The sequence below is a fragment of the Camelus ferus genome, chromosome 11, assembly GCF_009834535.1.
Source record: "Camelus ferus isolate YT-003-E chromosome 11, BCGSAC_Cfer_1.0, whole genome shotgun sequence".
In the NCBI taxonomy this organism is placed as follows: Eukaryota; Metazoa; Chordata; class Mammalia; order Artiodactyla; family Camelidae; genus Camelus; species Camelus ferus.
In genome coordinates, this window is record NC_045706.1 from 52,695,641 (window position 1) to 52,716,469 (window position 20,829).

The 20,829-nt window shown below is 40.8% G+C and overlaps 1 protein-coding gene across 12 annotated transcripts in view; it reads right to left on the minus strand.

Annotated features, from left to right (window-relative positions):
• Nucleotides 1-11,330: 11,330 nt before the first annotated feature.
• The window catches only part of KCNMA1 (potassium calcium-activated channel subfamily M alpha 1), a 711,960-nt gene continuing 702,461 nt past the window's right edge, over nucleotides 11,331-20,829 (minus strand). For 5 of the 12 annotated variants that reach the window (XM_032491955.1, XM_032491947.1, XM_032491956.1 and 2 more), the window contains one exon: nucleotides 11,332-18,693. In XM_032491955.1, coding sequence (XP_032347846.1) covers nucleotides 18,542-18,693 — 152 coding nt within the window. In that variant the 3' untranslated portion in view covers nucleotides 11,332-18,541. Of the gene's footprint in view, nucleotides 18,697-20,829 lie in introns of all 12 variants that reach the window. The other 7 variants (XM_032491958.1, XM_032491957.1, XM_032491943.1 and 4 more) reach the window with 3 other exon arrangements.

Here is a 20,829-nt window from a genome sequence, read left to right on the forward strand (position 1 = left end):
CTTCTACTACTTTTTAATTCTTCAGTTATCTATTTAGTTAGTTATTTTTTATTGTACTGCAATAAGAACACTTAACATGAGATCTGCCCTCAGATTTTTAAGTATATAATACAATATTGTTAACTATGGGCACAACATTGCATAGCAGATCAAGAATTTACTCATCCTGCAAGTAATTTATATTTTGCATAAAGAGTTAGGTAGGTTTATATTAGTTCCTAGGATAATAATGAAATAAACACTAACTGGGTGATTTAAAATAACAAAAATATATTCTCTCTCAGCTCTGAGGCTAGGAGTCCTAAGTCTAAGTGTCAGCAGGACTAGGCTCCCTCTGAGACTGGCTACATTCCTTCCTCACCTCTTTCTAGCTTCTGGTGGTGGCCAACCTTCCTTAGTGTTCCTTGGCTCATAGACTGACCATTCCACTCTCTGCCTCCACCCTCACGTGGCCATCTTCCAGCTGTGTCTCTGTCTCTTCCGATAAGGACACCAGTCATACCGGATTAGGGGCCCACCCTACTCAAACATGACTTCATTTTAACTAATTACATCTGCAATGATACTATTTCTCAACAAGTTCACATTCTGAGGGATTAGGGATTAGGATTTCAACACGCCTTTTTGGAGGATACAATTTTACTCATAACAGGCATGAAGTTTTATTTCCCTCTCATGCCGACTCTAGTATCTCAGTATCACTTGAATTACCACCTTTTCTCCACTAGTTAGCAATGCCATCTTTATTGCATTCTAAATACCAGATATTTGGGAGAAATTTCCAGTCTCTTTATTCTATTTCTTTAATCATTTGGTCAAGTCATGTATCAGTTTTGATTATTGTCATTTTATAACATGTCACCTGTCTTTTTTAAATTAATTATACTGAGGTATAGTTTACATGCCATAAAATGCACTGATTTAACTTTATGTTCCATTAATCGTGACCATTTTAAACAACCACAGACCCATCACTATAATTGGGATACAGAAGTTTCTATCACTCCCAGATTTCCCTCATATTGCATCCCAGTCAATCCTCTCCTCTCATGCCTGTCCCGAAGCAACCACAGTATGCTTTCTGTCAGTGGAGATGTGATTTTCCTAGAGTTTTATACCAGTTTCATAAGTGAAATCATACAGCATGTATCTTTTTTGTATTACTTCTTTGGTTCAGCATAATATTTTTGAAATTCATCCATTTTCTTGCATGCATTGCTAGTTCATTTCATTTCACTGTTGTGTAGTAATCCATTGCATGGATATATTACTATTCTTTTACTCATTCACCTATTGGTGGACTTTGGGTTGCTTCCAGTTTGCAGATATAATGAATGAAGCTGCTATGAATACACATTTTTATATCTAGATGTGAGATTGCAGATTTTACTGAAAGTGTGTTACATTCCTAGGCACTGACAAACCAGTTTTCAAAGTGGCATTCCCACCAGCATGTGTGAGGGTTCTGGTTGCTCTACACCCTCATACCCTTTGGTGTTGTCAGTCTTTTAAATTTTAACCATCCTGGTGGATGCAAACAGTATCTCAGGTATCTCATGATAGTTGTGATTTACATTTCCCTGATGACTAATGGTATTAAGTGAGCACCATTTCATTGAACATTTCTTTTGTTATTATATTTTATTTTTAGCTGTTTTATGAGCTTTCATTTTTAAAATAGTTTTTACATTTATACATTTTGTGATTGTATTTAGGAAAGCTACTGAGTTTTGCAGTTCAATTTTTCACCCAGCCATCTTATTTAATGCTTCTATAACTTGTCAATGTTTTTTCAGTTGATTCTCTTGGGTTTTTCATAGACATAATTATAATCTGCAAATTATAAAACCTTTCCTCCATTCCAAATGTGAAGATATTTCACTTATTTTTATTGTGTGATAAAATAAGCTAGACATAATAATTCTTTCTTGAATTGTTATTTGAATGGGAAGAATTCTAGAGTTCCCTCATTATGGGTAATGCAGATTTTTAAATGGAATTTAACTTAATTATAATGTTAAAAAATAACCATTGATATCTGTAAGTTTTGATCAAGAATATATGTTGGATTTTATCAAATCTTTTCCACTACATATGGGAATGATATCATGATGTTCACCTCAGATCTGTTGGTATGGAGAATTACATTATTATAACCCCTAATATTAAAATATGCATTTTGTATACATGCTACAGGCCTCATTTTTATAATGTTTACTATAGTTGAATGAATATTCATAAATGAAACTGGTCTATAATTTTTAAAATAATTGGCAGGTTTTACAAGCAATGATTTGAACACTTCATAAAATAGGTGGGAGCATTAATTCTTTTAGTATGCTCTGAAAAAGCATTGGAAATTTCTATAAGTTTTGGGTAGAATTCACCTGCAAAATTATATTGGCCTAACAAGCTGTTCATTAGGGGTGATTGTGCTTCAACAATGCTCACTATTTTACCATGGCAATCAGTTAATTTCTGTTCCTATTTCTTTCAGCATCAGTTATATTTTTCTAAGATTTCCATTTCACCTGAATCTTCAAATTCACTGTAATACAGCTAAATGCACTTGAAAATCATTATTTGTATCTGCAGTCATTTCCCCATTCGTATTTTTATTCTATGAATTTGGGCTTTATCTTGTTATCCGTTTTTTGTTCTCATAGAATTGCTCTTTCATATGCATTAGTTCTACAACATTTTTGTTTTTTTATTAATGTCTGATGTCATCTTTACAAATTTAATTCCTTTAAATCTTTATAAATTTAGAGAAGCAAAAGTTTCTCCAAAGTTGATTTCATTTATGTTCTTTCCAACTCCTTTTGTTGTATGCTTAATCTGTTTCATTTTGTGCTTAAATTTATACATGAGATGAATTTTTCTTTGAGCAGTGTTTCAGCAGCATTTCATAATGCTGCAGTGTAGTATTTTTACTATTGTCATTTTCTAGATAATCGCTCATTTTGGTTTTGATTTTTGCTTTAAGAAACTAATTTCTAGTTAGTAGGTTTGTTTTTCCTTTCTTGTGTTGTTACTAGTTACTAATTTTCTTGTATTAAATAGTAAATGTATGTAATTTCTATTTGTGGCATTTATTGGTTTTTTTGCAGAATAATACATGATATATTTTGGAGACTGCTCCATGGATAAATGAAAAAGGAGTGTATTCTGTTTTTAGTATATGTGTGTGTATGTATACATGCATATCTTTTCATACATGTGGAACTTTTGTGTTTTTTTTTTAAGAAAACATCCATCTCAGGATTTATTACATGTTGTTTCCAAATACCAAAGAAGGGGACAGGACAGGGCGCAGAGTGTGGCCATGCTGGGGGAGGGATTCAGAAGGGGAGCAGGCAGCTGGGCCGATGGCCCAGGCCAAAGAGAGCAGGAGCCCTTAAAACTCTTAGCTTGGCCTTCGTCTTAATTCCACCTGCTCTTCATGTTTTCGTAGCAGAGCATCATTCCTGCTCTGCCAGAGAGAAGGGAGCACCAGAGGCTGGGGAAAAGAAGGAAACAAGCCGAACATCATTAAAAAAATGAGTGGCTTTTTAACTTAGGTTTATGCATAATACGGAATAGTACTAGTCTCTATTTTTTCATCAATATAATTTAGTATATAAAAAATAAGCTAAATTTATGTATTTTAATCTGAAGGGGTGATGTTTATTTTTAACTAAGCTGTATATTCATATTTATAGTATGAACCCTTTTTTGCAAAATAAAACTGTTAAGCATTTTTCCACATAATTTTACATATACGCATATGTTACCATTGTTGGTTTCACAACTGAGAGGGTTGAGGATAAAAAGGTATGAGGAGATGACTTTTACAGCTTCTGCTTTTTGTTTTCAATTTTTTTTTAAGTTTATTTTGGGGGGTAATTAGACTCTATTTATTTAAATGGAGGTACAGGGGACTGTACCCAGGACCTCGTGCATACTAAGCGCACGCTCTACCACTGACCTATATCATCCCTCCCCCTATATCTTCTGATTCTTTAAGGTGAGCTTGTGCTACCTTTAAAATTCTAAAGAGAAATTTAATAAAGAAGTTAAAGAAATCTGTAACTTAAAACTAAATTGTATAGGAAGTTTAACTGGAAAAAATATAAATGGAAAAATTGGCAATAAAAATAGGAAAAGATACTTAACTTTGTTCATAACTTTAAAATTTTAATTTAAATGACAATGAAAGTTCACTTTCAACTCCTAGACTAGCCGACAATCTGATGGCTACCCTGTGATCACTTCTGCTTCTTTTGTTTGCTTGATCCCTGACCCATGTAAGAGGCAGGTGACCTCACCCCCCAGTCTAACATGGATAAACCATAATTGTTCAAAGTCTGAGTAAACACATAATTATCAGATTGGTTTATGGTTATTATTTTGGGTGTGGGCATGGGACCATATCCTGACCAACAGACCCTGAAGGGAAGTGTACTGGGTGCTTCTAGAAAATGTTTCCTCTGTAATGAAGAGTAACAGGAGAGAGAAATGCCGTCTTCTTCACAGGACCTTGTTGTGTCTGTATGTGGCTGCTAAAGTAACTGCACCTATAGCCTGACCATGAGCACAGACACTCTCAACATGCTGATGGCAGCAGGGCACAAAAATGGAAAACATCAAGACTCTTGGTAAAGATGGTGCGTTCCTGCATAAACTAATCCTGTGACCAACTCACCTCTGGACTTCCCATTTAATCAGAGGATAAACACAGAATGTCTTAGCCACTTTAGCTAGGTATTCTGTTACTTGCAGTCAAAGTTATCCTGGTTAACAGAATATCCCATGTTGAAGAGGGTGTGGAAAACCAGGGACTCAGTCATGGATGGTAGAATTATAACTTAAGACATCTTCTTTGGGGGATAATTTGGCAATATCAAAGACAATTAAAATGTTTTATCAAACAACCAAATCCAAAAATGGGCAGAAGACCTAAACAAGCAATTCTCCAAGGAAGACATACAAATGATCAATAGGCACATGAAAAAATGCTCAATATCACTAATTATCAGAGAAATGCAAATCACAACTATAATGAGGTATCACCTCACATCAGTCAGAATGGCCATCATTCAAAAATCCACAAATGACAAATGCTGGAGAGGCTGTGGAGAAAAGGGAACCCTCCTACACTGCTGGTGGGAATGCAGTTTGGTGCAGCCACTGTGGAAAACAGTTTGGAGATTCCTCAAAAGACTAGGAATATAGACTTACCGTATGACCCAGAAATCCCAGTCCTGGGCATATATCCAGAAGGAATCCTACTTCAAAATGACACCTGCACCCCAATGTTCATAGCAGCACTATTTACAATAGCCAAGACATGGAAACAGCCTAAATGTCCATCAACAGATGACTGGATAAAGAAGAAGTGGTATATTTATACAATGGAATACTATCCAGCCATAAAAACCGACAACATAATGCCATTTGCAGCAACATGGATGTTCCTGGAGAATGTCATTCTAAGTGAAGTAAGCCAGAAAGAGAAAGAAAAATACCATATGAGATTGCTCATATGCGGAATCTTAAAAAAACAAACAAAAAAACAAAGAAACATAAATACAAAACAGAAACAGACTCATAGACATAGAATACAAACTTGTGGTTGCCAGGGGGACAGGGGGTGGGAAGGGACAGACTGGGATTTCAAAATGTAGAACAGATAAACAAGATTGTACTGTGTAGCACAGGGAAGTATATACAGGATCTTGTGGTGGCTCACAGCGAAAAGAGAATGTGACAATGAATGTATGTACGTTTATGTATAACTGAAAAATTGTGCTCTACACTGGAATTTGACACAACGTTGTAAAATGACTATAACTCAATTTAAAAAAAGTTTAAATAAAATAAATAAATACATGTCAATGTCATCAAGACATAAAAAAAAAAAAAGACAATTAAAATGTTTTAAATGACAGAGCAATTCCAGCTCTAGGAATTTATTCTACTGTTACGCTTACATCTGGGCACAAAGATAAATGCACAGGATGTTCACTGAAGCTATGGGTGAAATAGAAAAAGACTAAAAACAATCTAAATTTTATTAGTAGCAGAAAAGGCTAAGTAAATTACTTTTTATATGGAATAATATGTAACCCTTAGAAAGATTGATGGATGGATTAAAAGACAATCTATACATTGTATTGTTTTTAAAAAGCTATACAGAATGTATACAAGGTGTATAGCATGCTATGCTTGGATTATGCTTATATGCATAAACTATTTCTAGAAGGATAAAGAAACTATTAACCATAACTGTCTATAAGGAGGGGAGCTAAGTTACGAACTAGGAGGGAGACTTACTTTCACTGTTCACTTATTTTATACCTTTAAAATATGTGCAACCAGTTTGCATGATCTACTATGACTAAAAATTTGTTTTAATTAATGAATAAAAGGTCCTTGAAAGGCATATCCTTTTTATGGGAGATGCCTTGGTAAAAAAAAAAGACTATGCAACAGCAAAGGAAACCAAAAACAAAACCAAAAGATAACCTAAGGAATAGGAGAAAATATTTGCGAACAATGTGACTGAAAAGGGCTTAATTTCCAAAACAAACAAACAGCTCATGCAGCTCAATATCAAAAAAAAAAACACAACAAAATCAAAAAATGGACAGAAGGCCTAAATAGACATTTCTCCAAAGACATACAGATGGCCAAAAGCATATGAAAAAATGTTCAGCATTGCTAATTATTAGAGAAATGCAAATCAAGACTACATGTACCCTGGTCTTCACAGCAGTATATGGAAATAACCTAAATGTCCACCAACAGGTGAATGGATAAAGAAGATGTGGTATATTTATACAACAGAATATTGCTCAGCCCTAAAAAGAATGAAACAATGCCATGTGCAGCAACATGGATGGACCTAGAGGTTTTCCTACTAAGTGAAGTCAGAAAGAGAAGGACAAATATCATATGACATCACTTACATGTAGAATCTAAAAAAAAAAAAAAAAAGATACAAATGAACTTATTTACAAAACAGAAACAAAGGCACAGACATAGAAAACAAACTTATGGTTACCAAAGGGGAAAGGTGAGGAGGGATAAATTAGGAATTTGGGATTAGCAGATACACACTACCATACATAAAACAGATAAACAAGGTCCTAGTGTATAGCACAGGGAACTATATTCAATATCTTGTAATAAATTATAATGGAAAAAAATCTGAAAAGAACATACATATGTAATGGAATCACTTTAAACACCAGAAACTAACATAATTAATAACATTGTAAATTAAGTATATGTCAATTAAGATTTTTTAAAAAAAGACTGCAAAACACAGTAAGGCCACGATCCAGCCCGGTGTTGCCAAGTTGAAGCCTGTGGAAGTTGAGCCGTGGGGCGTGGATGTGGGCCGCTCAGTCCTGCAGCCTCCTCCTGTGGGTGCGTAGAGGGGGCTGTGTTGGTGCCGGGTACGCAAGTATAGGAAGAACAGTTTGTGATGGAATATGACACATTCTTGCTGATCTGGCAGGTCCAGAGCTCAACAACTGCAGCAAACTCAGAGGGGAAGGGAAAATGTCTCTGTGTCTCATGCTTGCTTGAAGTATATAGGATACTTGGAAATTGGGAGCTAGTGAGACAGGAAGGGGGCAGGACACAGCCATTCAAGGAATGCTACAGCAATTAACATCAAAATGGTGAAAGATTCAACCCCTAGTAGGCCTTGAGGCTCAAGATGATGGGAGATTTAACTTCTAACAGATCTTGAGCTTCATTATACGCCCATTGTAATGTATAGGCATGGTGAATAACATGTCCACAAGGCACCAGGGCAGTCCCAAGGCTCACCACAAAAGGTCAGAGTGGGAAATGGCCTGCTTCCTGGGAATCCCAGCTCCTTCCCCAGGCTGCTTAGACTGGTCCTTCCACTTATTAGCACATGAAGCCACCAAGCCCGTGAAGCCACCAAGCCCATAAAAACTGGCAGCACAGCGCCTCACGGGCGCTGCCCCCCTCTCTCTCTCCCCGTTCTGAGATGGCCCACACTCTGTCTATGGAGTGTGTACCTACTTTCAATCTGAGCACACAACCCCCACACCTCGTGGCCTTTCTCTTGCCTTTCAACGTATCTCTCTGAATAAATCTATCTTTACTCAACTGTGGCTCACCCTTGAATTCTTTCCTGTACGAAGCCAGGGACCCACACTTGGCTGGGCACGTCCCAGGGGCTCAACTGGAAGCCTGGGTCACAGCCCTCCTCATGCCCCACATCTGTTTTCCTGCAGCACTAGGAAATGCAGAGCCCCAGAATGGTCTATGGAATGAGCAGAACTTCATTCCCATTCTGATAAGGCTATTTATATCCTTTGTGGTCTTAGGCCCATATACATTCATTTTTCCTAAAAGAAGCAGTTTTCCTGATGATAATTACGCATGCTTAACCTACATAAACCTAAACAAAACAGAAATGTATAAAGTGAAAAGCAAAAGTCCCTCGTAGGTCTCCTTATTTTTCCCCTCTGCCTCTTGTCCTACCTTCAGAATCAATTTTGTGGCTTGACCCTTATTTTCTTCCAAATTTTAATGAATGTATAAATCCACATAATCAGTCAACAGTAATGGGATCCTACTGTGTGTTACATTTTCACCCTGTGTAATACAGGCCAGGAGTCTGCAAATTTTTTCTATAGAAGGTAAGACAGTAAATACTTTAGACTTGACATGCCAAGTAGTCTGACACAATTACTTATCTTTACAGCAGGAAATCAGCTTAAAGATGATGCATCATGAAAGGGCATAACTATGGTCCAATAAAACTTTATTTACAAACTGGCATCAGGCCACATTTGGCCTATGAGATGTAATTTGCCAACCTCTGATATACATACATCTACTTCATCCTTTGTCTTGAGTGTCTAGTACTCCACTGAATGGATGAATAAATTCATTTCACTCGTCTCTCACTGATCGATACCTACAATTTTCTGTGTTAGCAGCCCTCTTTAACCAAGCACTACTTAACTAGCTGGGTCAGCTGCTGCTCCCTCTCCACCCACTGTGAACATGCCCACTACCGTACATGGTGCAGACATTTTACACCTTGTGGGGTGCTCCTTACTCCACCTGTCTCCTTGTATTTCTCCAGCTGAGCTTACCAGCAGTCCCCAGCTGGCTGAAAACATTTGTTCTTGTAGGATGCCATGCAGTTAAACTGTATGTGAACCAAAGAAATAGATGTCTAAGAGGTTGTTGATTTGACAAAAACAAAGTTGATTATTTTTAGAAAGATCTAATTAAGGTAAATGGCTTTTTGAAAATCTGTCAAATGAGGTACGAGTGAGACAACTGCAAGAGACTGAAACCCAAGGAACAGGAGGTGGACAATGAGCAAGGAGACCCCCACTTTAGCTCTTTGGAAAGAACAGGCCAGGCCACCAGGTGTGTCTGGGTACAGGCGCAGTCCTGCTTCCTCCACAATTTTTCTGAGGCTGGACTGGGCAGGGGCACTGCCTTCAGCCTGACGATACCCTACGGCCCCACCTCACCCAGTCATTCCTTCAAGGTCTCAAGGGACCGCTTAACTCCAATTTTTAGCCTACAGTTTCAGACTCTCTGAATGTGAAAGGTTAGTAAGCATGAGATTCCATCTCTCCTCTCAAAGGGCGGGTCAATTAACATTTAAAATAGTCCTGAGCCCATATTTACATTTGGTATCATTCATGCTTTATTTCCTTGGCACACTGTCTATTCTGTTCCCCCCAGTTTTTCTCCCAGGCAGAATCTATCTTATCTGACGTTGCAAAGCAGTTAACATTGATTCTAGTGAATGGTCTGCTTTGATTTTCGCTATGGGGAGATTTTTGCACAAATTCACATATATTGTTTTCCCAACAGAAAAACGTTCCACTTTCATTGTGCTGAGGATGCCAAGCCTGCTATTTTGTAACTCGCTGTCTCATCTCTTTTATTTGCTTTCTCTGTCACTGTCGATCTCTTCCTAATACTTCATCCTTTATGCAGACTCCTTTCTTGGAGCCGAATTTGGCAGTGCAGTTTGCCTAACTAATGGGGACCATATGCTCTGCAATTACATTCCCCAACGACGTTCAGATTTGTTAGCAAATATTGGAGAAGGCAGGGTGAGAAACTGGAGTGCAAAGACTGTCAGGCATTGGCACATTCTGACAGGTGAACCTGCTTTTGCTGACCCGTGGGAATGAGTTCTGGTTTGGCCTGGTAGAGGCTTATGTAGAACAGGAATTTGTTTCTCAAAGTATCAGTCAATGGTAGATTTCTCTTGAAATGACTAAGTGCTTCTCTTATGCCCTCCCTATGGTAGTGTTCACCCTGATAGGTTAATTTTTAATACATGACTATTACCTGTTTATTTGTTGGTTCTATCCCTCCCGAGGTTGGAGACTGGGGTCCTGATGCAACTCACTATTGTAGCCCCAGCTCCCAGTGGAGGAATCTGAACCTCATAGTAAATATGTGGTTGATGAACAATCTCTAGAAGACATTAAATGCCAATCATCATACACAGTACCTACACATACACTGGATGGCTTTTCTCCACTCTCCAGTTCCTTCCTTTCCTCTGGGCTACACCAGCCTTAACTTTGGGAGTCCAGCCTCCCTAAAAGAGTTCAGACTCAGGATTCTGAAGATGATTTAAATCAGGGAGCTGAAACCACAGCACTAATTTTTAAGAGTTTTGTTTGTTTGTTTGTTTGTTTTTGTTGTTTTTTTTTTTTTTTTGCCTTGAGATGCAGTTTTATCTATTGTTCTGTGGAGGTGAGTGTGGGGCAGGGGGACTCAAGACTTCTGAAGGTTGTCCTGGGTTTCGATAAGCTAAATGCAAGGGAAAAGAACACTGCTTCACCATGTAGAGGTCAGGAAAGGGAAACTAGCTTCAGTGCAGGTGGCTGAGGAGAGAAACAGTCTAGCTTCCCAGGGGCCCAAGGAAAGGCTGCCAATTTCTTTAGCCACCTGCCTGCTGGAGGTGTCTGCAGGAACATGTGGGCCCTCCGGCCGGGGTATGACCCCGGAGGGATTCCCGGGCACCACATCTAGTGACAGCGCCTCTTCCTCTCCCCCACTACCCACCGCAGTCTTGGGCTGGCCCCTGCTGACCATCTCCCTGGAGGTGGAAGGCTCTGCACTCAAAGCTGCAAGGGCAATGTAAGGGCACTCCCATGGCTCCCATACGTCCGCAGTTTTGCCATCATCAGAGGGAACCCCAGCAGCCTGACAGGAACCCGGGCACTCCACCACCAACCCCACCCCCCAACCCCCCACGGACACGTGGGTGCTCCAGAGACACAAGGAACACTCGCTGCTTTAGAACACAAATACATAAATTTTTAATCTGCGAAAAATACAAAATGAAACCATGTACAAGTTATGTACAAACCCTTTTTTTTTTAAACAAGACAAGAGAGTTATCACTGGTTGATACAGATGACAGAGTTGGGTAGATCATTTCAAAGCACCAGCATTTTAGTCTCTCCTCCAATCCGTTTAGGTCATATAATTAATCATCATCATCCGCAAAATGCCAACAATCAAACATTTGAAAGACAGATGAATAAGCCACGCTCTTTTTCCTTAATGAACACGTGGGCCTGACCTCTGTGTCAGCATCCTTTTTTTTTCCTTTGCCCCCCTGAAGACACGTGGAGTGCAGGTTTTTGTGTTAAGTGGGAGAAGGTTTCTTTTCAGCATCTGGGTGGTGGGACGTGGGCCAGAAATTTTAGGCAGGATGTGACTGTGCCACCTGGGAATGGAACTTTTTAAATTAGGATTTCCAGGCAGATCTTGGTTTATGTTTGAAATGTTGCAGTTCTGGTCAGATGTATCTCTGGCTGTACTCAGCGGAAGGGAGGGGAGCAGGCCACTTTGGGGCTGCGGGGGCTTTGATTTAGTTTGACAGTGGGGCTTCGTCAGCCTTGTTGGCAGGGCTCCCCTTACCTACTGGCTGCCTTCTCACACTGACCCTCAATCCTATGGCGGGGGAACCCTGGTTTGCTCGGGCAGGAGTGCGGCAGTGCCGTGTATACATTTTCATCTAAGATTCCAGAAAGTGGGCCCTGGAATGCTTCCTACGACAGGCACACAGGAGAGTTTTGCTGTCACTTCTGCCCCTGTTCTGCTGAATAGCAAGGTGGAGGAGGAGAAACAGAAGTCCTCAACGGGATAAATGGACCAAAGGAAACCTTTTTACATTTAAAATCGACCTAGAAATGAAGGCTGGTTTTCTTTTCATCAAGCCAAAAACGCTCTCATCCTGCCTGTCCAGAAAAGCCACCAAAGCAAAGAGACTGTCGGGTTTAAGAGCACCCAAACCAAAGCGTGTGTGGGGATAAGGAAGGAGTGACGCGAACGGGGAGGTAAAAGAAAAGGCACACCTCCAGACCCCTCTCTTTTGAGTCCTTCTCCAGGAAGAGTGCCAGCGACCTACCAGAGCTGTTTAACCTCCATTGCTTGCGGCATCCAAAGTAACCCGGAGTCACAAACCCATCACCTACCCAGAGCCAGGCTCTCCGGACAAGCCTTGGGCATGAAGACAAACAAGCCAAGTCTCTTTTACTTCTGAGTCACCAGCTCCAATACCCTTCGTTTCCAACCTCATAGATGCCCCAGCCTCTCTTAAATTAAGGCTCCCTCTCCAGCTTCCCGCGCCCCAGATTCCGAAGGAGCCCACATCTCCTTTCCCAGCAGTGTCGACTTAACGTTGTTCCTTTTAGCCCTTAAAAACATGGCTGCAGCCCTCTAACACTCTTCCGCCTTCAAACAATCCTCCACACCTACCTTTCCTCCTCTGGAGAACTCAGCCTCGCTCCCAGCACTGCGCGCACCGATGCGACTCCGGCCTCCACACCCGCGGCGCCCGCCGCCGCCGCCATGGCCGCCATCCCCGCGCGCTCTGCGCAGCCGCACATCCCAGAATCCTCTGCCCGCGGGCTCTGCCCCTGCGGACGACTCTCAGCTGCTTCCACTTTGAATGAATTAGTGCAACAGTTCTCAGCTGCCGCCGCTCCCTGGCAGCTGCCCCCACTCTTCTCTATCCCTCCACTAGCTTCTTCCCTCGGGGTCCAAATTAAGTGCTCTTTACACAGAGAACCTTCTCCAGCCATTGCTCCAACACCCAGCGCACAAACCAGCCCCTACAACTCCGGCTAAGCCTCTGTAACTGTTAGGATCTGCAACCCATGTTTGAGGACGGTATACGTACTCATATGCTGAGTTTTCGACTTGGAGTGGGCACGACTGAGATCTCCGTGCTGCTGAGATGTGCGGCTTTGCATATATTCTCCTGATGACTTCTGAGGAGAACTGACATCTCAAAACGTTTAACCCAAAAAATGCACAGATACCAGTGTTCATCACTCCTTCTTGAAAACTTTTTGTGGCTGTCCTTGACTTTCTAAATCAAGCCGCAACCTCTTAACTTGGCTCTTAAGACAACTGACTTTCTAGCCCCTTCTCCGAAGTCTCATCTTTGTTTCCCTCCTCTCCCCTAGACGAACTTGTCACCCTAGACAAAATGGTCTATGTGTTGAAATCGTGTTCCTACCAATGGTCATGGCCCATTAAGCCTCCTCTCCCTGGAAAACCCTCGTATTCCACATTTCTCCATTTATTTCCTATAGAAATACCTCAAAAGCCCACCAAGCATTATATTCCTTTGCATTCCTCTCAATCTAGTATAGTTCAGTGCAGTCCCTTTCTCCTTTCCAACCCAAAGCACCGACCTTCGATATCACATAAATGCCTGGCTGATGGCACCTTAAAATGCTGTTTAATCCAAAAGTTTGTTCTTTCTTCCTTGATATATACCCTGAGTTTGGCCTGTCTTTAGATGTAGAAGTCTCCAGCCCATTTTCATGCTAAAAGAGGAGGGTGGCAAAAAGGAAAGTTTGGTCCAGTTCCTCTAATACAGAATTCCTCCTCAGTCTAACCACGTGGGGCTGTGACAGCGTGGTGTCTTCAGCAGCTGGGAAGTTCCTTGGAAAATAAAATGATGGCTAAAAGTATTCTCTGAATGGTCTTATACTGTGGCAATTTTGAAAATATTAACAACTGGCCTTGCATGGGCAACAACCAATCAGAACAGATTTCACTTAAACAATTAAAAAGGCCACACTAGTACAAACTGGAAATCCTTTCTAATTTCTGCTTTCTCATAAATAAATTCAAAGGGCCACATTATGTCCTCAAAGAATCATGGGATTTAAATCTTAACTCAACTAGATAGAAAAAAAAATACCCTTGGGGTACATGAGGTGAGTGGAGGAGGGGCAGAAAGGTAATTTTCCAGGTAAGTTGCAAGTGAATTCTCAGTTCCTTCTGCTCTCTACAGAGGACGAGTCAAGCTCTAATTAGTGAAGACCCTTTCAAGGATCACAGCAGTTGGTGATTTTACCACCATTCCACAAGTAGTAAATAGGAATAGACTAGGAATTAGGCTATAGGGTCAGAAGGGAAAGTGGACACATTCTGCCCTGGAACTCCATGTCTAGTCTGAATGGACTTGTTTAATCTCCTGTAAGTAAGGTAACTCATGTCCCAGTCAACTAGTTTGATATTCTTTTTTTTCTGTCTCTCTACCTTTCTTTGTCTTTTTGTCCCTCCCTTCCTTTTTCTTTTCACTGAGATTCTCTTTGAGGGGATAAAAAAATGTTAGATCAAAATTAGACTTACAAATATAAGTACCAAAGAAATAGTTGGTATACCAATGAAGAGAAAAGAAGAATCAAATAAGTAGAGGACAGGAAATGAAGTGATAATTAAGACTGGTAACTTCCTAGAGCCCAGATCCACAGGTGGAAATAAAAATGAGGAAAACTACAGGAATCCAGGAATGTTGTGAGCCTCTAACAACACATTGGAAATTGGAGACATGGGTAGGAGATGAAGGGATTGATGGGGACTGAGCCTTGAACCAATTAAAAAAGTCAGGCAGGGATGAGATTGAGAAGAAACCCTTGGGAACACACAGAAAAAAAACTCAGTGATAAGATTCAGGTGAATTTGATTTTTGAAATTTGCATTTTGAACCTAAGGAGACTCCACAACATAAAGCAGAGGAATGAACCTAACTACTGTATGTCGGGAGCATGAGACATTACCCTCAGGAGTACTGCTTGGTTGATGCAGCAAGAAGCACGTTATTCTGATGCAGGACAAGATTGTCTCCAGGGCTCGGCATGTTCCCAGGCTCCCACTTTTAACTCCGATCACATCCTCTCCCACCTGAAAGGACCTTAGAGTCATCTAGATGAATCATGCTCATTTACAAATGTCACTGAGACTCAGAGAGTTTAAAGAACATTTTCAAAGTGTATAGCTAGTTACTTGCAGGTGTAGCTTGCGAACCCTCATACTAAACCATAAGTAGGAAGGTTGGACTCTTTCCCTCTGTGATGTGACGCTAGCCCCCAATTTTCTTGTGCTTTCTCACTTTCCCCCTTTCCAACCCTAGCCAAACAGTTCTAATCCCCTGTTTATTTAAAGTCCTCCATCAAATTTTGTACAAAGTACATCATAAGATGCCCCAGGCTTTGGAAGGAAAGAGCTTCTGGGTGTTTCCTAACATGCCTGAGTCACAACCACTTTTATTTAAGGTGTTTTATCTTGGTTCAAGGGGATGTTTTAAAATAAAAATTGCTCAGATGAAAGTCAAAGTTTACTTAATGAGAAAGATGGTGATGGAGATGGGGCTTTTACAAGTAGGTGCTTTCTGCTCTTTAAATAGCCTATTGGTGAGTCCGATTCTCAAAGCACCCAAGAGTTACTCATTTGGGAGAATAGCTTTTCTGAAATCCTCAACTGGGATGGGACATCAGAGCCTTATAGCACGGACTGTACCAATGAAGACCATCATTGGTCTGTACTGAATGTAGCCGAAAAGATGGGTCTGTCAGAGTGGGGTTGGTTGAGGACTCTCTCAGGGCCAGAGAACTCAACAAATAGAAACAAATTAGGAAGCTCTGGCATTCCCTTAAGCCCTTCAATGATCTTATAATCTTGCTTCTGTTTTCATTTCCTTTTCAATCTACTGGGTACCAGTTTTTGCCAAAGGAGCCACCAACCAGTCATTTTGCACACTTTAAAAAAAAAAAAAAAAAAGCCTGATTTTGTTTTCTGGCCCCAAACAATTCATTATTGCAGAGGCAACACAGTATGACCTTGTTCTACCTTAGAGGAAAATGGATTCCTGCCTATTGGTTTTTTGAGGGAAGCCTTTGTTGTAGGAAAGGATCTTAGTCATTGTGGTTTAAAAAAACAAAGGTTAGATTCAAATCTCTAGCTGTGATGGGCATGGAGTTTGTACGCCTGTTTCCAAACTGCCTGAGTAGGGAGAGGTGCCGAAGAGAGCGCAGCAGGCATGGGATACTGTGGCCTAACTTCCTCTGATGGAAGATGGTTTAGGTGGTGGCCACCATTGCCTGCCAGAGGAGACCAAATAGTTATGACAAATTCAAAAATGGTTATCAAGTTATCAACCCCACTAGGGTTCATGAAGGAAAGAAGAGCGTGGACTGAGGTACTAAGAATGTATGAAGATGACCCCAATGCAAAATCATTACGCAGAAGAAGGCCTAACTTTCAGGAAAGTTGTAAAATCTTAGCAAGGGATTCATTCCGCAAACCATTTTACTCCTGTTGTTAACCAAGAAATGTCGATAAGCCTGAATATAGACTGCTGACGTCATTTTAGTCTGCCAAGTAGAGTAGGTTATAAGTAGTTTTTAAACAATCCAATTGGACATACATTATATTCACAATACTTTTATAGAACTAATTCTACAAAATATGACGACAGGATAACCACGGTCTGACAAGTCACTTCAGGACGGCGCCTACAAGGTGGAAACACGACTACATTGGCTCTGCGGGGACTGGACAGAGGTGGAAGCTCATTTTGCCTACGCTGGTCATTGGAGTACTTGGTGGACGTATGTTTTCACGGTGATCTCATTGCTTGGCTCTGATCTGATTTGCACTAGCCTACTAGGTACCACAGGGTCATGGCCCAATGGAATAGATATCATGACACTTGGGGAGAGATTTTGGTTCGTTTGGTTTCTTCAAGTGTCCACAGTTTACATTTTTAAGAAAATGAAAATCATTAACACATCCATGCTTCTCCAGAGACCCTGACGATTCTCTCAGTGATGGGTAATTTTGAAGCTGAAAGTCATTTGGACCAGAACAGTTGCTGGGACGACATTACACTGAGCATGCAAGCAACAGCCGAGCTTGGAGGCATCGGAATTGTGTCTGATGGCTAGAAAAATCTTTCTGACCACAGTTTGAAGTGGTGGATACATTTGATTTCACTGCTGGTAATTTTCAAAGGCCTTTTCTAACAGTCTGTATTAAAAGCATTCATTGCTGTCCTTTGGTGGTTATTATTTTTTTATGTTGCTGTAACAAGTTGTGTGTTTTGTCCCAGCAACTAAAGGAAAGCCTGCAAAATTAAGATCTGGGCAAAAGTCATCTCCTCGATCAAAGAAAGTTTCTGGCTTTTACACAAAAACTCAGTGAATAGAACGAATGTGTTAGCATATGCTGTCGTTAAGGAAAACTACTCATCGGTGTTTACAAGCTTTCAGGCTAAAAGCCCTGAAATTGGGGAGAGGGAAGAGAGTCCACCAGACCTTTCCAAAGTTGAAATGACTTGCTTTGTTGGTTTGGAGATATGAAATGAGAAGCGTGACAGCATGTAGGAGTCCCCACCATTAGAACAACAAACAGAGAAATGCCTTGTGTGCATCAGGTCCTCAACTTCCACATCCCAGGCACACTCACAACCTTCCTGGTATTGTTATAGCTGGCAGGGTACACCTGATCTGGCAATTGTTGAAAAGCTGCAAGAAGGTCTTCCCTTTAAACATACGAACAAAGGGATAAGAAATACAGGATGAAAACTAAAACTACAAAAATATGACTGTCAACTGTGAAAATAAATAAGTTTCCATTTATTAAGAGCTGGTGTCAATGCAGCCAAAATACACACCCATCCAGGAGATTCACCTGCCCCCCTTTTGTCTTCTTTTTTTGAATTTACTAAAATACATGCTTACATCGTTGGACCATTTTAAAATTGTTGTAATAATCCATTTCCCTTAATTACAGTTAATCGTGGTGGTGACCATCATTCTCCTCAAAGAAAAAACAGAGAAAGAAGAGAAATATGCCTTAAGGAGTCTGGCCACTTGTTCATTTTGATTTTGCATTGTTCGATATAGGGAAGATATCTGACAATGAAAAAAAAAAGGAAAAATATATTTTCTTTCTAATAAATAAAAATAATTTAAAATGCTAGAGGCTATACATGACTATTGTATTATGTTCATTTATAAATGAAATCATTCTCTTTTCCAAAATACATGGAAGCAATATTCAAGGCAGACAAAGAGAAAGATCTGTCTATTTTTCTTGCAATTCTTGCTTCTCCTAACATTTCCACCAGTGATTCAGCATGTAAGAGGAAGAAAAGTCACGTCACCATTTATGAAGTTTGTCAGGCTTTAAAAAAATAGTTCTGGTCTCCTGGGAGTCAACATTCATCTTCAACTTCTCTGATTGGTGGAATCAAGCTGCTTGTGGATTTATATTGGTTGATCTGGTTAGCCATGTGGGTACTCATGGGCTTGATTTGAATGTTTCTGGGATAGGCATTATCCGGTTCATCTGTAAACCATTTCTTTTCTGCTAAAGGGCAAAACGGATAGAGAACAAGAAGGAGAAATGAGAAGCTTAATTAGTCCTAGGGTACAGACTTTGGAAAGTTCATTGAAAAATGCAAAAAGGAAACCGAGAGAAGCTGACAGTGAGTAATTGCTAAGAGAGACAGTGCAGGGTAGGGAGAACCCCCGAACCTGAAACATACCTCTGCTGCCTGTAGCAAGTGATGACCCAACGGGCTATTGGGACTTGGAGGCACCAGGGATGGACTTCTGGGAATAAAGAGGGTACGGAAGAGAAACTCTGGCAGTGTTCTCTGGGGTTCCTTTGGTGGCCTGAAAAGCTTTGGAGGCGAGGAGATGATGAATGTGACAACTATTGGGTATGAACATTGCACCTAAAGAAAGATGTGTGCATCCACTGATTTGAGTGGAAGATGAGGAATGTTGTCCCTGCCGCAGGCTGAGTGATCTAGACTCTCACGTGGGACCTCCTTCTCCCAGCCTTGGCTTGGCTTTGCTTGTAACAAGCAAATCTTCTGATTTCTTTGCGGCCAGTTTTGGAGAACTTGAAAAAAGCCCACAGATTTTTGCTGGCCAGTGAGGGTGAAAATTAGAATAGCAGCTAATGTTTAAAGAGGATTTTGAGATGGCTTTTATTTCAAGAACGAAAACTGTCGGTCTAAAGTTAGGAAAAGAATTCCTAGTGGCACTATCTTAACCGACAATAATAACCCAAGCTGTCAACAAGAGGGCTTGGCAAAGTCTGGGCACTTCATCTCCACCCTAAACCCGGAAATGGCTGCAAGAGGCTGCTGAGTCAGGACATTCAGAGGCCGGGGCGAGGACGAAAGTGGCCTAGCGCCGTCTTAGCAGTTTAGCGCTATTTCACAAGACTCAGCCCTCATCCCCGCCTCTTTCTAGGATTGAAATTTTCTGGGAAATCAGCCATGTGGGTAGATAAGAAGGGACGGGGGCAAAGAGCGCATTCTAACTTGGGAATCATATGTCTGATTTTCGTGGCTTCGGAAAAGTCAAGAACAAGGGAAAAGCCTTTCAAGCACACCCACTGCTAGAGAGACAATGGCCTCTCTGGCCTCCTTTTCTGCCTACCAGGACAAGTCCTAACTGCCTGGTCCGTGGACCTGGACTGGTATGTTGGCAGAAATTGCTCCCCTGGCTTGATCTCAATTTTGTGTGCGTGTGCGTGTGTGCTTGTTTGGCTAATGATTTATTGACGTGACCTCTATGATCGGCTCATGACCACTCTGCTTGTTTCTCCTTGATCCATAGTTTCTCTTACTGGTGTCCAGTGCCCTGAGCCCCCAGTACAGACACTGAGCTGGAGCTGGGATGAGCCTGGGTGAAAGCTCACTCACTCCCCTTTGTTCAGCAGCTCAGTTTACCCCCTGAGGAAACTTCCTGCCTCTTGGATCAGTCTCCATCCCCCGCTCTCCTGCACTGGCTCTCTCACCTATTATAATTAAGTTCACTTTGATTTGAACAGATTGGACGATAGGAATTCATAATGCTACATCCTCACAGTGAAGCTAACTGATTAAGTGCTTTAAATTATTCCCCCTGACAGAATGATAAAGTTACAATCTGTTCTGAGATGATCTACAGCTTGCCAGACTCCTACAGCTTCTTTCTACATTCATTTATCTTTTTGTCAAGCAGAGTTTTTTTTTTTTCTCTTAAGCTTCAATTCCATAGATCTTTTAAAGTCATCAGCACATCTGAATTATTAATGAGGCTTTAGAGGCAAGATTCCTGATGGGCTGGTTAAAAAAGGTTGTATAGAAATCTGGGACTGTGTACACATCAAAATAATTTCAGCTCCATTTAAAAAACCATTTAGTTCAAGTATGACATAGATGAACCATTATGCATTTGTGGAAACCAATTTTTTTTGTGATCTACGATTAAGCTAACCTTTCAGAGAGAAGTAAAGTGTGATGGTTATCATGTTTAAAAGCATTGCCAGGCCGCCGAAACAATTTCAAACTATGACTTTTCCCAATGGTTTATGTGTAAAGATGATTTTCAGAAGGGCTGAGCCCAGTGTCTGTGCTGTTTGCCTGAGCTGCCCTTGGTTTTGGCCATGCCGTTTGGTGGACAGATTTTGCAAAGGGATTTAGTGCCAGGCTGGACACACCAG